The following is a 12151-nucleotide window of genomic DNA, read 5'->3' as shown; positions in this document are numbered from 1 at the left end:
GTATCGAAGTTGTACATAAGCTAATTTTTCTTTATCTTTGATTTTACGTAAAGACCATAGACTCAAGATTACAAGTTTATCTAAATTCAAGATAAAAAAAATAATTGTATACAGAATTCAAGAGCTTGACCAAAAAAGAAGTGAAAATAGTTAAAAAAAAAATGTAATATTGGGATTCACCTCCCCTTGTTTTTAAGCAAATGTCGCTCAAGATATATATCGTCGGTTGTGTAATTTTAGTAAATCATTTAATATAAAAAAAGAGCAACTCTTCTTAATAGTCAAAGTTCCTCTGTTTTAGCAGTCCTCTGTCTCGTTCTCATCTCTCACATGAACCATAACTTTCTCTAACATCACTCTCCTTTACACAACCCCAAAAATAGACCCTTCCTTCTCTCTCTCCGCTTCATTCTTCGCTCACACACACCCCCCAAAACTCTCTTCCCTCTTTACATTTATTTTACACCTTTAACCTCCTCTGTTCTTGCCCCTAATGGAACGGCTAGCTTCGGAGCTCTTCCTCGTCGCCGGTAACCCTGACTCTTTCGTCGTCGACGACCTCCTTGACTTTTCTAACGACGACGGCCAAACTGATGACGGTTTTGACACCCTTCTTCCTGATTCTTCTTCCGTCTCCACCGTCACTCTCGCCGACAGCTCCAACTCCTCCTCCTCCGTTTTCACCGACAGCACTGGCTTTTCCCACGACCTCTATATTCCGGTACTATTTTTTACCAATCCACCCCAATAAAAATCTCATTTTTATATAATATGAACAAGTAATATATATTTGGTGTGACTATATGCACATATATTTCTCAACTAATAACATTTCCTTGCTTCTTCTATTTAATTATTACATAATCAGAGTGAAGATTTAGCTGAGCTAGAATGGTTATCAAATATTGTGGAAGAAACATTCTCAGAAGAAGACCAAGACAAGCTTCACTTACTGTCCGGTTTAAAAAACCCTCAAACCATCGGGTCGACCCAGACCCACCTAATCAAACCCGAACCAGAACCCGATTTCGATCAGTTCATCGACACTGATGAGTCAAACGTCGCGGTTCCTGCCAAAGCGAGGAGCAAGAGATCACGCTCTGCAGCTTCCACGTGGGCTTCCCGCCTTTTATCCTTAGCCGACTCCGACGAATCCAGTCCCAAGAAGAAGCAGCGGAGAGTGAATGAGCAAGACATGGCAGTAGAAATGGACGTAGACTGCGGAGGAGGTCGAAGGTGTCTGCACTGCGCGACGGAGAAGACGCCGCAGTGGAGGACGGGACCGATGGGTCCGAAGACGCTTTGCAACGCGTGCGGAGTAAGGTACAAGTCAGGGAGGCTCGTGCCGGAGTACAGACCGGCTTCGAGCCCTACGTTCGTGATGGCTAGGCACTCGAACTCTCACCGGAAAGTGATGGAGCTCCGGCGACAGAAGGAGATGAGAGACGAGCATATGCTGAGTCAGCTTAGGTGTGAGAATCTAATGATGGATATCAGATCCAACGGTGAAGATTTCTTAATCCATAACCACGTGGCTTCTGGTTTTAGACACTTAATCTAACTTTCCTATTTCCACGTGGATAAATTTCGCAATAATTTGTTCTTTTTCGTCTTTTAGCATTATTATTTTTTTCAGTTTTTTTTATTTGTTTTAATTTCCTCTTTAACATCTTAATTGTTTTTTTCGTTTTCTGCAGACTACTACTACTACTGATATATTTGATAGCTAGCTTTTGTATTGGTCTTCTGCTTCTTGAAATTTAAATTAGAAAGGTTATTAAATAGAGATGTAGGGAACAGGGTAGATACGAGTTAATTAATCATGATGTAAGTATCTGTCTGATTAATAATTGAACCAACTAGAACCCTCCCAAAATGTATATAAAAATGTCGAGTGTGTGTGTGTGTGTGATAGAGAGATTAAGTTGGTTGCCATCGTATTGAAATCAAAATTCAGAGTAGCTTACAATACATGATATTAGTGAAATAAAATAACGTACTATTTCACTAAACTGAGTATCAGGTTAATTGTTTATCAATATCTAGATGAGGATTAGTGTGTACTTTGTATTGTGTCTAGATTTAAGTAGTATTCGCATTCACCCAAAACACCGGGATCCAAGGTGGATGCTCGTTCATTTTGACAGATGAGTTATTGTAGTTTATTAAACTAACTATTCGCCGAATTTTTAACTTCTTTCACGTTTTACATTCTGACAATATTCGAGAAAATCTGATGCTTTAATATTACTCTGAAACATATTATTTTACCAAAAATTAAAGAAAATATATTTACTATATTAAAAGGGATAATAAAAATTTGCACAGCACAAAAGTCATATATAAGTTATTAATTTATAAATAAATAAAGGAAAATGGAGCATAGATTGAGGTGCTCGTCACATGCATTCTCATGCAAACCTAACCCGCAAGTGGGCGAGATTTATGATGTATGGAGTATTATATATTTTATATATCTATAAATGGTCCTCTTCTTAACTAACATTAAATTAAATATCTCATCTTCGATAGATAGAGGTAAAGGTCCACGGACTGTACTTGTAGTATACTAGTATCTAATGTCCAAATGTATATAATTTTGTGTTGTTTAAGCCAACATTATTATCAAGTTTACTTTTATCTATCCGCAAACAAATTCTTATCACTCAATTGAACTTTACACTTTGATCTGCAAATTTACCAAATGGTAAGCTTAAAACTCATTTACAAAAGGTCAAAAGCCTATATATGCATTCCAGTGTAAGTAGCATGATCTAATACCGAAACTCTTTCGAAATTTCTCTCACTCTCTTTTAATTATTTGTTAACTAGGATCCAAACATAACTGTTAGATACATAGCATTTGGTTATTTGTGTATTAAAATTATACGTGGTTCTTTATGTTGTTTAATATCATATCCATAAAGGGAAGAAACGAATACGTAAAAGCACACATATATAAAAAATATGGAGTCATGTGAGTATGTTGCGTATACTGTATGCCATGTGGTGCATATAGATATTTTTATATAAATAATGTGGAATCATAACGGTCCAACGTAGCGTTCTGTACTTTGGGGAAGACTTCAACGTCACTCAAAGAAACTAAGAAAATAAAGTATCAAAAGCAAAATCCACTCCAAAGTAACCAGTATGTATAATGTATACTAATATAAAAGAAGAATAAAAAGGAGAAAAGAAAGAACAGAAAACTTAAAACACGAGAAGAGGACATATACGCTACACACATACAAATGAAATAAAATTTAGTAAAAACACTAATTAGAATCATTTCTAGCAAAAGCACTCAGACACGTACGTACTAGAAATTTATTATGGTAGTACGACGTGAGAAAGTGTCACAGTACGTTTTCTACTAGTGTCCGGAAGCTTTTAAAATGATGAGAGTCAGAAGACTCAGAACATGTTGGTACAGGGTTAGATTCTCTTTAAAATCATTGTACATCAGTAAAAGGAAAATATAGATTTATGTTTGAAATGACGATAGAGAGAACAACATGAATAAAGTAGGAAATAAATGAAATGACGATATTTTTGCTTTCAAAAGACGAGTAATATATGAGAATGTTTCCTTTATTAGTTATAACAATGTTTCCCTAATTTTGACTAACAAATTCTGGTTGTAAGTTACAACTTGTAACCTTGGTTTTGGAAGACAATCCCCTAATATTACAAAGGGTAAAAACTTGTCAAGTGTCAGAACGTTATTGAGAAATTTACATGAATTCAACTCTAAATACTGTAACCGGAAGAAGAAATACTACATCTGAATTAACCGACAACAAATCAAACATGTACCTTGTTTAATCATTACACAACAACACTGCCTTGCCTGAATTAACTTCAATCCTGGAGACATAACAATCCCAAAAAGGAAGTACGCCAACAAAAAGCTCCGAATCAGAGTAAAGCCAGCCTACCGGTTATGGAATCAACCAACTCCTTTGGTCCTGCACAAGCAAAAGTAATGAACATGGTGAGGAACACCATCTGTTGTTCCTCTCTAGCTAGATATAGAAGTTTAAAGAAAATATTGTCTCTACCCGGTCCAACTGCAAGAACCGTTCTTGATCCAGCCGCAACCTGTAAAAATCCAAGTTTTAGTTTCTAGTAAATCTTGTTAGCTTCTCACTAGTCACTACCGAGAGAAATTCCAACAAAAGTTCCAACTCAAGAACACTCTTCCCAACACTCTTCTCGTGTTTGATTAGTAGACACTTTACGCTTGGACTATGCTCTCAATAACTAATCAAATACGGGAGAGTAGAAAACTAAGATTCTTATACTTACCTCTGTTTTTCCAGCATCAGCTACAACAAAAGTCGGGAGGCCAACGCTCTCAGCCGCCTCTGTGATCTTATTCCTGAGAGCACAAAAAAATAACGTACCTTTCAAATCTATACAAGACAAATTATTAACATAAGTAAAGTAATCATATTTCTTGATGTGCATTTTGTCTGTTTCCCCCAAGAATTTCACCTGCTTACATTTCTTGCTGGTTTTTACAACTAACGACTATCTTCGGTTGCCCATTTTCCTCCCATCGCCTCAGTAGGTATCGGTCACTGAAAGAATTACGTATATAATTATAAAACATAAACTTTGGAAAGATACACTCTTTACCAAGTAAACAACTCAATACAGAAAAAGATACCTCTGCATCAACTCTGCATACATGCCGGTGGCAGCATCTGAAAATATTAGAAAGTAAGTCATTTTACTTTCAGGACAAAACAAAAATGTCAGTGTTCAAACCTCAAATTCATTTTCTAGGACACTTACGGGCACACTGTGATGCAATTTTTCCTGTTCTCATCTTTAAGTCTTGCCTTACTACCAAAACCTGTGATCAGAAAGCTCAAATTAGTTACAAAAAATGTTCTAACTTTAACTTCTAATAATCTAGAAATCTGGCATCATTATCTTCTTATCACCATCCTTGTATAAATTATGCAAATCTCCTATATGAAACTCAAATGTCTGTCGTTTGATGGGTTTCAAATAGAAATCAGCTTGTATCATCACTAGGTTTTGTATCTAAGGACTTTTTTTTTTTTTTTTTTTTTTTTGTCAAACTTATCTAAGGACTTAAGTGATGATAATTTGCTCGAAAGTCCAAACCAATAAATTCTAGGGCCAAAAGACAAGCGACTATGGTTACACTAGATGATAGACTAACCATTTTAAGCTCTTTGTCACTGCCATTGCCTGGTACAGAACTCTGCTTCTGGACCTTGCTGGATAAAAGCCTGCTCCTTTTCACAGGGGATCTCACTTGCTGTGACAAATCCAATATCATACCTATGATGAATCCTATCACAACCCCTGGTATGAGATTCTCTGCCCTGAAACTCCCAGTTATCGACTTCTTCTCTTGTCTCTGATCATATTCATCAGAAGAAAAAAACCAATGAAAATACATTTTCAAATATCCAACAAGAAAACTGGTTTAAGAGATACAAGAATACTTCAAGAGAAGCAAACCATTCACAGTTACATCAAAAATCTCACTACTTTATTTGCCAATCAATCATGGACATACATATAAGAACTATAATCACTTCTACAATACGAAGCCAAAACACTAATGCACTTATAGCAAAGTAAAATATATAAAAAGAATCAGCCTTTTACTCTTTACTCTTTGAGCTAAACTGAACTTATCATCTGATTAAAAAGAAAAAGAAAAAGCTCAAAAGAACATTCTAATTCAGAACTTGTTATCTGTTTCCTAAATCAGTCATCACCACTCACCAACTGATTCCATTCGTTAGTTTTTTTATCAGAGTGTCTCAATTTGACAAAAATAAAGAATAAATAATCAACAAAAAAGACTGAATAAGGCGAAATCAATACCATAGCTTGAGGCTGCGAAGAAGAGTTTCGAGACGAAGGCCACATGGTACGCTTCTGGAGATTCTCCCTCGGCGACAGAGGAACAAAGCTATAAGGCCTGAATAATCTAAGACCATGACCATGATGAAGAAGAGAGATAAGAGCAGGATTTGTAAACGTAAAACGTCAGGGTGTTCATATATCTAATTATAAAACGACGGGTTGTTTCGCTAGCTAAATGTACATTCTGCTAACATATATGGTCAAATTAGATAACTTTTAAAAGTATATAGCTACTAATGTAATTACTACAAACTTATGTACCCTCTACCAGACGGTGCGTTTTACCGTCGTCCCTTTTTTTTTTCTTTCTGGTCAGTTCAGTTTTCAGTTCTTCATCTCCCTCCTGAAAGCTGAAAACCCCAATCTAAAACCCTAACGGCCATTACTACAATCGGAGCTCCGAAATGCCGGGTATGACTTCAGAATCCGGCGGCGGAGAATTGGTTCCGTTTTCGACGAAGGAAAAAGCTCCGGTGCTGTATCCTTTAAGCTACGGCCTCAAGTCTCCGGTTCATAGGCTTTCCATCTCCTGGGGCTGCGGAAACAACCTACGCGTCACGGTTTTAACGAATCCGGAGTTACGCGATGATGAGGGAGAAGGTGGTGGTAAGGTCGTAAACGTGAGTCTTAACGGCGAGGATGGCGAAATCAGTGACGCACAGCGGCGAAGGATCGCTTATGGATCGGTTTCACCGTTCGCGCTTTTGCAGAGCAGGAGAAACTCAATTTCGAGTTTGTCTAGGATGGATATGAGTCCTACTCTGTACCAGACTGCGTGGTGAGGACACTCTGAGTTCCTAATTCTCAAATTATCAGATTTTGCTCGTTCAAGGCTTATCGTTGCATCTGAATGATTACACTATCATAGTTTTTTCAATTGAAATTTCACTTTTATGATTAGACTTGTAACGTTTGTTTGAGCATACTGGATTTGTCATAATGGTACTAGGTGGGAATACGTAATGGAATACAGCAAAGATATAAAATCTCTCCTTAGTAATACAATATCTTCCCCTGCTCCTCTGATTGAAGACCCAAGATCAGTTATAAAGGTAAGGTCTTTCTGGTTTGGCATTGTAATTAAGCTTTTCTTTCTTATAACAATTGAACTCTTCCGCGAGTGAGTATAGCTTTGAGAGTGGGAACTTTGTTAATGGATTTTCCCATTTACATACATATGCAGGATGCTGAGGAACCAACTTCTATAAAGGCTGCGTGGGAGTTGATGGAGTTATTATATGCAGATAAGACATGTCTGTCTTGGTTGCCAGAACGGCTCGTTGATTGGCTATCTGTAATTAGTTTCTTCCCCCAATATTTAACCTATCTTTAATTTGAACTTCTACTAGTGTTTTTTAACCTATCGTTAATATCATGGCAGGACTACGATATACTCCTTTCAAGCTCACATCCAACAGTCTATTCGAAACTCCAGGATTTTCAGAAGGAACTTGTTGGCTTACAGGTTTGGTCCTCTCTAAGAAGTCAATACAAGATCTGGTAGTTTTCTCATATGAGAAGTGATTGAAGGACTGAATTTCTTTATGCGCTTATGTGCCTTTGCAGACCATCGAGGATGATCCAAGATACTGGGATGTGATGGCATCTGCGCTATCAGTTGGTTGGCTAGAAATAGTGGTTAGTACATTTTTTTGCGATTGAAGGTTCTTTGTAATTTGATCTTTAAAGTTTTGCAATATGAGAAGTGTTCTATCTATACTTATTTTCAGGTGAAGTTGTTACACTTACATGGTTCTTATCAACTAGACCAGCTGGGAAATCGTGAGGTTAGAATTAAGTAGTTCATGTTTGAGATTTATGTCATATTGAGTGACTAGATACGTGCTATTCATAATGTAATACAAACTTAATGAAGTAGACAGAAAATGGTCTGGTAGAAGCCGTTGCTGTCCTCGTTTCAAAAATGCCACGAATGCGTCCAAACCTAGAAGATGGGAAGTTTGGTGAATGCTTTGCAGCAAAGCCTGACTTTATGAAGGTATGCTAGAAAGGTGTATTATCCTAACTCTTTTTAGTGTATTTTATGATGTGTCTAGACTCATCTTACCATTTTTGCCAGACACGAGAAAGATGGCAGTCCCAGATAACTAAACTAGAGTGCAGTGCCTTCTGGGTTCAATGTGCTCACCATCAGACCCGTGAGGGCTTGAGAAATATGTTGAGGATCATGATAGGAAATGCTGATTGCCTCACAGCTGCGACATGTAATTGGGTGGAGCTTTTTGTTTCACATCTTCTATATCTCAGGCCATTCACAAAGGTGAATATGCTTTACCTGCTGTTTGTCTATTTAAATTTGAGCTGTGTATTTTTATTCGATCTCTATTATTAAATAGGAAACTTGAAAATTCAATCAATGCCATTTTGCATTGCAGGGATTAGATGGCATGCATAACCTAGCCGTAAAATGTATTCAGTCAAAGCCAGTTAACACTTCCCATAAGCTTCTAAGACTGCTTATTGGAATTCTCGGAGAAAATACTGAGGTCAGTTGTACATCTTAAAATCAGTCAGAGGTGCAACTGTTTCAGCTCTTCGCCACTTTCTAATCCAGCATGGTGTATTAAAATACTGCAGGTTGTTCTGGCAGAGTGTTCCAAAGAGTTTGGCTCCTGGTAGGCAGGCGGTCTTTGTTTAGTGTCAGTAACTTTGTTGAGTATGTTATCTATAAGAATCAGGACGAGACTATTCTTGTTGTTAGGATGGTTGCACATGCCATGGAATTATTGACAGCTGGAAGCGATGAAGGTGAAGTTCTTGTACATGAGGAGCAGCGAAAGTTGGGTGGAATCAATATGGAAGAGCTCCATAGACTCGTTTATGCTCAAGTTCTTTCTTCTCATGCTTTGACTTGGCAGGTACAATTCTTTTATGACTTATGAAGTACCTTTCCTGTAATCGAATCGGTACCTTTCTTATATCACTTCTTGTTATATTAAACTCTTCCTTCTTCTGTTTGAAATTTTGCAGATAGCTCCTATTTATCTAGCATCGTGCGAGAAACAGGGATTAGCTTTATTAGAGTTGTTATTCTACAGGCAGCCTGTTCAAGAAAATCAGTTGCTTATTAAGGTTTTGTTTATTGCATCTGTTACATCAATTTCTAGTTCTCTTTTGTCGTTAAAATTCTTTGATCTTGTCAGAAGCCTTCATCTGGTACTTATGTTTTCTTGTTGCAGAGCCTAGAAATTTGCCGTCTATATGAACTCAATAATGTCAGCTCTAAACTTATGAAGGTATTGATAAATTAGGCACTTTTCTACACATGTGTTCTCTAGTCTCAAAAAAGGATATCTTCTGAAAAAAAGTTGCGGTGTTCAGATTTCTGGAGTGCATCACTGGAAACATGGGAGGAAAGGGTCTGGTATATTTTGGCTCCAACAAGCCCAGGACGAACATTGTCTCAGCGTGATTGCTCAACAGCTGTTTGATTCTGTTGGAAAGTCATTGTCTGATGAAAGTCTCAAGGTATATTTCTATAAGCCATACTCAAAGCGAATTCAGTTTATAACATCACTGTCGGTTCTATCTGTGCACTTGATGACATTGTTACATTTCATACATGCAGCAATGGGAAGGCCTGATCGAGTTGCTGGGCTCGGAATCGAAGATCTCTGGTGGTCTCGATTTTCTTCACAAGTAATAATCATCTCTCACTCTCTTTGCAACTGACTTGTTTTTTTTGGTAAAACTCTGCCGCAGCATTATTAATTTCCATACATTCCAGGTATAGAGATTTCAAGAGATCACTGAAGCTAGTCCATGATGGAAAAAGTATAGATGCAGCTCATGAAGCCGTGGAGAGACTTGTATCGGTGTGTAGTACAACATCTCTCTTAGCTCATTTTTTTCGCCTCTGAGTTATTGGAAATTAATGCCATTTGAATTGAATGACTGCAGCTAATGAAGAGCCCTTCTACTCCTCAACGATTCTGGCTTCCTCTTCTGCATGATTCAGTAAAGAAACCATATCTTTGTTTTTCTTTTCTTTTCTTTGATTATCCAACTAAGAGAAAATGCGCAACTAAAAGAGATTTTGTTTGTGCAGTTGAAGCTGTTGAATTGGCCAGAACGGTCGCTGTTGAATGTAACACAGACGAACCTGATGCTGAACAAATTACAAGAGATATCAATTGCAAGGTTAAGACCAGGCTTCATAGAAACTGATTTGTCAGCTCAAGCTGTGGGTTCTGTGAGAGTTGCTCTAGCAACCAATCTTGGACGTGCTTTTCTTGAAGAATGTTAGCGCGGCGGTTTGAGGCTGAATAAATTCTGAGCTCAATATGTATTCGTGTGTCTGGGTTTGTAGTTTGTACGACGACATTAACTCTGTATTTTTCGATCGTCACATTTTTATTTTGTTTCGATTAATACAGTTTAAACTAAAAAAAAATTGAGTTTGTATTATAACAAATCCACGTACAGTAATGTCATCTTGATGAAGTCTGATAAAACAAAAATCAATTTTGTAAGTGTACCGGTTAAAACCGGTTTAGTTAGTCCATTGAAACGACACAGCTTTAGCAATATATTTTGTTAATCTTCTATCCAGAGCCCAGCGGAGTTGAGGAGAGAAAGGTTTATTCAAAGTTAAGCAATGGCAACGAGAGCTTTGCTTGCCGTTATATCTGCGACTCCGAATCGCTGCTTCATCTCATCGAGCAGGATCAAAATCCAATCTTCAGTGTCTTCTTTTTCAAGTCTCAATTTCCAAAGACACAATAGAAAAATCCACAGAATAGCTCGAAGTTACTCGTCTGACAAGGATTCCTCCGTTCTTCCGCCGCCTGACGTTTCCCGTCTGGCAGAGACAGCTCGAATCTCTCTAACTCCGGCCGAGGTACCATTTTATTACTCTCTCTCTCTCCTTCTTTGTGGAATTGAGTTCTCTCACATTTGTTCCTCTTCTATTGTTTTGTTCAGATAGAGGAATGTGAAACTAAAATTCGTCGAGTCATTGACTGGTTAGTATTATTAACCAAACCCTAAACCCTCGTCTCTAATAGGCTTCCACGATTATGTTGTTGATTAAATGATTGGTGAAAAATGCAGGTTTGGCCAGCTTCAACAAGTTGATGTTAACAGTGTGGAACCAGCGATCAGAGCAGGTCAGAATCATACTTTTCTCAACTTTCTTCTTTTGGTTGTCTTGTGTTGAAATTTTATGTGCTTTTGTTCGTCTGCGTCTATGAAACATCAATGTAAAGAGTGGAACTTTTGAAAAAAGAACCAGAAGAAGAATCATTTTGTGAGTTTCAATGGCAAATTTAGTTGTAAGTTAGATTTGTTGCGTCCATCTCGTAAATGGCGGCAAATCATGAGTCTGTTTCTGGTTCAAGTAGACTCATGTAACAGATCTTTTCAAGCTAAAGCTGATTGGTATTAGGTGCAAAATCTTTGTAGTCTTAACACATTCTCTTGGTTAAATCTTAGTAGGCATATATGGATTTACTGTATCAAGATGTCTAGTTATCAATATTGTTCCGATTGGTTGCCGGAAAATAATCTGCCTATTTTAATATCCGCTAGATATGGATGGTGGAAATTTGCGAGAAGATTCTCCTGAAACATTTGAGAACAGGTTTGCTCTTTATACCGTTTTCTCCCATCTGGTAATAATAGAATGATTCCAGTTTTAAGATGAAAGCCATCTACTAAACTATTGAGTGTTTTGTTATTCCTCAAACAGGGACAGTATAAGAGCTTCCATTCCAAGCTTTGAGGAAGCATATTTAAAAGTCCCTAAAATACTTAACAAAGAGTGACTCTTCAGGTACCTTCTTATGATCTAAAGCTTATTTGTTAAGATAAAATCTCCTTAATGGAAAGAAGATTGTGCATTGATTTTTTTTTGTGGTGTATGTTCTTTCATGTGCAGCTTCTTGGAGTTGTTTGGCTGGAGAGATTCATTCTCAGATCCGGTTCTTGTTGAGAACAAAATTGCGTCAAAATTGTTTTGGCACGTAGGCTATTGCTCTACAACATTTTGTTCACAATTCACCACAACCTTGTATGCATGTAGAGCTAAACTCAAATCAGTTTTGCGTTTTGATCCCGACCTATTTTGAATCCTGTGTGTTTTAGCCCGATCGGTTATGAAATCGGACTGAACTATTGCTCTACAACGTTCATGTTTATAACATTCCTACTTTCAAAAGTGCTTTGTATTATGTGGATGTAGAAGAGAGACAAAGAGTGCGCCGATACAATT

The 12151-nt window shown here is 37.4% G+C and overlaps 4 protein-coding genes across 5 annotated transcripts; 3 read left to right on the top strand and 1 right to left on the bottom strand.

The window, feature by feature from the left end:
• Positions 1-246: 246 nt before the first annotated feature.
• Positions 247-1738, top strand: LOC104721531 (GATA transcription factor 9-like). The gene is made up of 2 exons (XM_010439534.3): positions 247-721; positions 869-1738. Exons 1-2 carry the CDS (start codon positions 494-496, stop codon positions 1559-1561), a joined length of 921 nt encoding a protein of 306 aa, XP_010437836.1. The 5' UTR covers positions 247-493; the 3' UTR covers positions 1562-1738.
• Positions 1739-3667: 1929 nt separating this feature from the next.
• On the bottom strand, positions 3668-6022 carry LOC104721530 (uncharacterized). Of its 2 annotated transcripts, none has more exons than XR_757036.3 (8): positions 5878-6007; positions 5201-5401; positions 4804-4864; positions 4676-4712; positions 4501-4586; positions 4312-4384; positions 4065-4104; positions 3668-3971 (listed from the first exon to the last, which is right to left on the bottom strand). XR_757036.3 is itself a non-coding variant. In XM_010439532.3 (8 exons), exons 1-8 carry the CDS (start codon positions 5920-5922, stop codon positions 3922-3924), a joined length of 585 nt encoding a protein of 194 aa, XP_010437834.1. In that variant the 5' UTR covers positions 5923-6022; the 3' UTR covers positions 3668-3921. The 2 variants fall into 2 exon arrangements, 1 of the variants encoding a protein (XP_010437834.1); XM_010439532.3 differs by having other exon boundaries at positions 4509-4586; positions 5878-6022.
• Positions 6023-6143: 121 nt separating this feature from the next.
• On the top strand, positions 6144-10444 carry LOC104721529 (nuclear pore complex protein NUP85). Its single transcript, XM_010439531.3, has 18 exons — positions 6144-6697; positions 6869-6971; positions 7103-7213; positions 7301-7384; positions 7486-7557; positions 7650-7706; positions 7799-7918; positions 8000-8200; positions 8316-8426; positions 8518-8555; positions 8642-8798; positions 8911-9012; positions 9120-9176; positions 9262-9408; positions 9509-9579; positions 9668-9755; positions 9841-9897; positions 9989-10444. The coding sequence occupies exons 1-18, from the start codon at positions 6324-6326 to the stop codon at positions 10184-10186; spliced, it is 2148 nt and encodes a 715-aa protein (XP_010437833.2). The 5' UTR covers positions 6144-6323; the 3' UTR covers positions 10187-10444.
• LOC104721527 (glutamyl-tRNA(Gln) amidotransferase subunit C, chloroplastic/mitochondrial) lies at positions 10441-12097 on the top strand. Its single transcript, XM_010439529.3, has 6 exons — positions 10441-10780; positions 10864-10904; positions 10993-11048; positions 11470-11521; positions 11630-11713; positions 11819-12097. The coding sequence occupies exons 1-5, from the start codon at positions 10538-10540 to the stop codon at positions 11703-11705; spliced, it is 468 nt and encodes a 155-aa protein (XP_010437831.1). The 5' UTR covers positions 10441-10537; the 3' UTR covers positions 11706-11713; positions 11819-12097.
• The last annotated feature ends 54 nt before the right edge of the window (positions 12098-12151 follow it).

This window comes from Camelina sativa, chromosome 11, assembly GCF_030686135.1.
Source record: "Camelina sativa cultivar CO46 ecotype springtype chromosome 11, ASM3068613v1".
Taxonomy (NCBI): Eukaryota; Viridiplantae; Streptophyta; class Magnoliopsida; order Brassicales; family Brassicaceae; genus Camelina; species Camelina sativa.
Note: the sequence above shows the minus strand (reverse complement) of the source record. Positions and strands in the feature narration are given on the sequence as shown.

Excerpts from the sequence above, each read along its gene's own strand:
- LOC104721531 (XM_010439534.3), top strand. The coding sequence starts at position 494 with ATGGAACGGCTAGCTTCGGAGCTCTTCCTCGTCGCCGGTAACCCTGAC. Across the intron at positions 722-868 it reads CCCACGACCTCTATATTCCG|AGTGAAGATTTAGCTGAGCT; the intron begins GTACTATTTTTT and ends TTACATAATCAG.
- LOC104721530 (XM_010439532.3), bottom strand. The coding sequence starts at position 5,922 with ATGTGGCCTTCGTCTCGAAACTCTTCTTCGCAGCCTCAAGCTATG. Across the intron at positions 4,587-4,675 it reads TATGCAGAGTTGATGCAGAG|TGACCGATACCTACTGAGGC; the intron begins GTATCTTTTTCT and ends TAATTCTTTCAG. Across the intron at positions 4,385-4,508 it reads TGTAAAAACCAGCAAGAAAT|GAATAAGATCACAGAGGCGG; the intron begins GTAAGCAGGTGA and ends TTGTGCTCTCAG.
- LOC104721529 (XM_010439531.3), top strand. The coding sequence starts at position 6,324 with ATGCCGGGTATGACTTCAGAATCCGGCGGCGGAGAATTGGTTCCGTTT. Across the intron at positions 8,799-8,910 it reads CTCATGCTTTGACTTGGCAG|ATAGCTCCTATTTATCTAGC; the intron begins GTACAATTCTTT and ends GAAATTTTGCAG. Across the intron at positions 9,756-9,840 it reads CCGTGGAGAGACTTGTATCG|CTAATGAAGAGCCCTTCTAC; the intron begins GTGTGTAGTACA and ends GAATGACTGCAG.
- LOC104721527 (XM_010439529.3), top strand. The coding sequence starts at position 10,538 with ATGGCAACGAGAGCTTTGCTTGCCGTTATATCTGCGACTCCGAATCGC. Across the intron at positions 10,905-10,992 it reads ATTCGTCGAGTCATTGACTG|GTTTGGCCAGCTTCAACAAG; the intron begins GTTAGTATTATT and ends TGAAAAATGCAG. Across the intron at positions 11,522-11,629 it reads CCTGAAACATTTGAGAACAG|GGACAGTATAAGAGCTTCCA; the intron begins GTTTGCTCTTTA and ends TTCCTCAAACAG.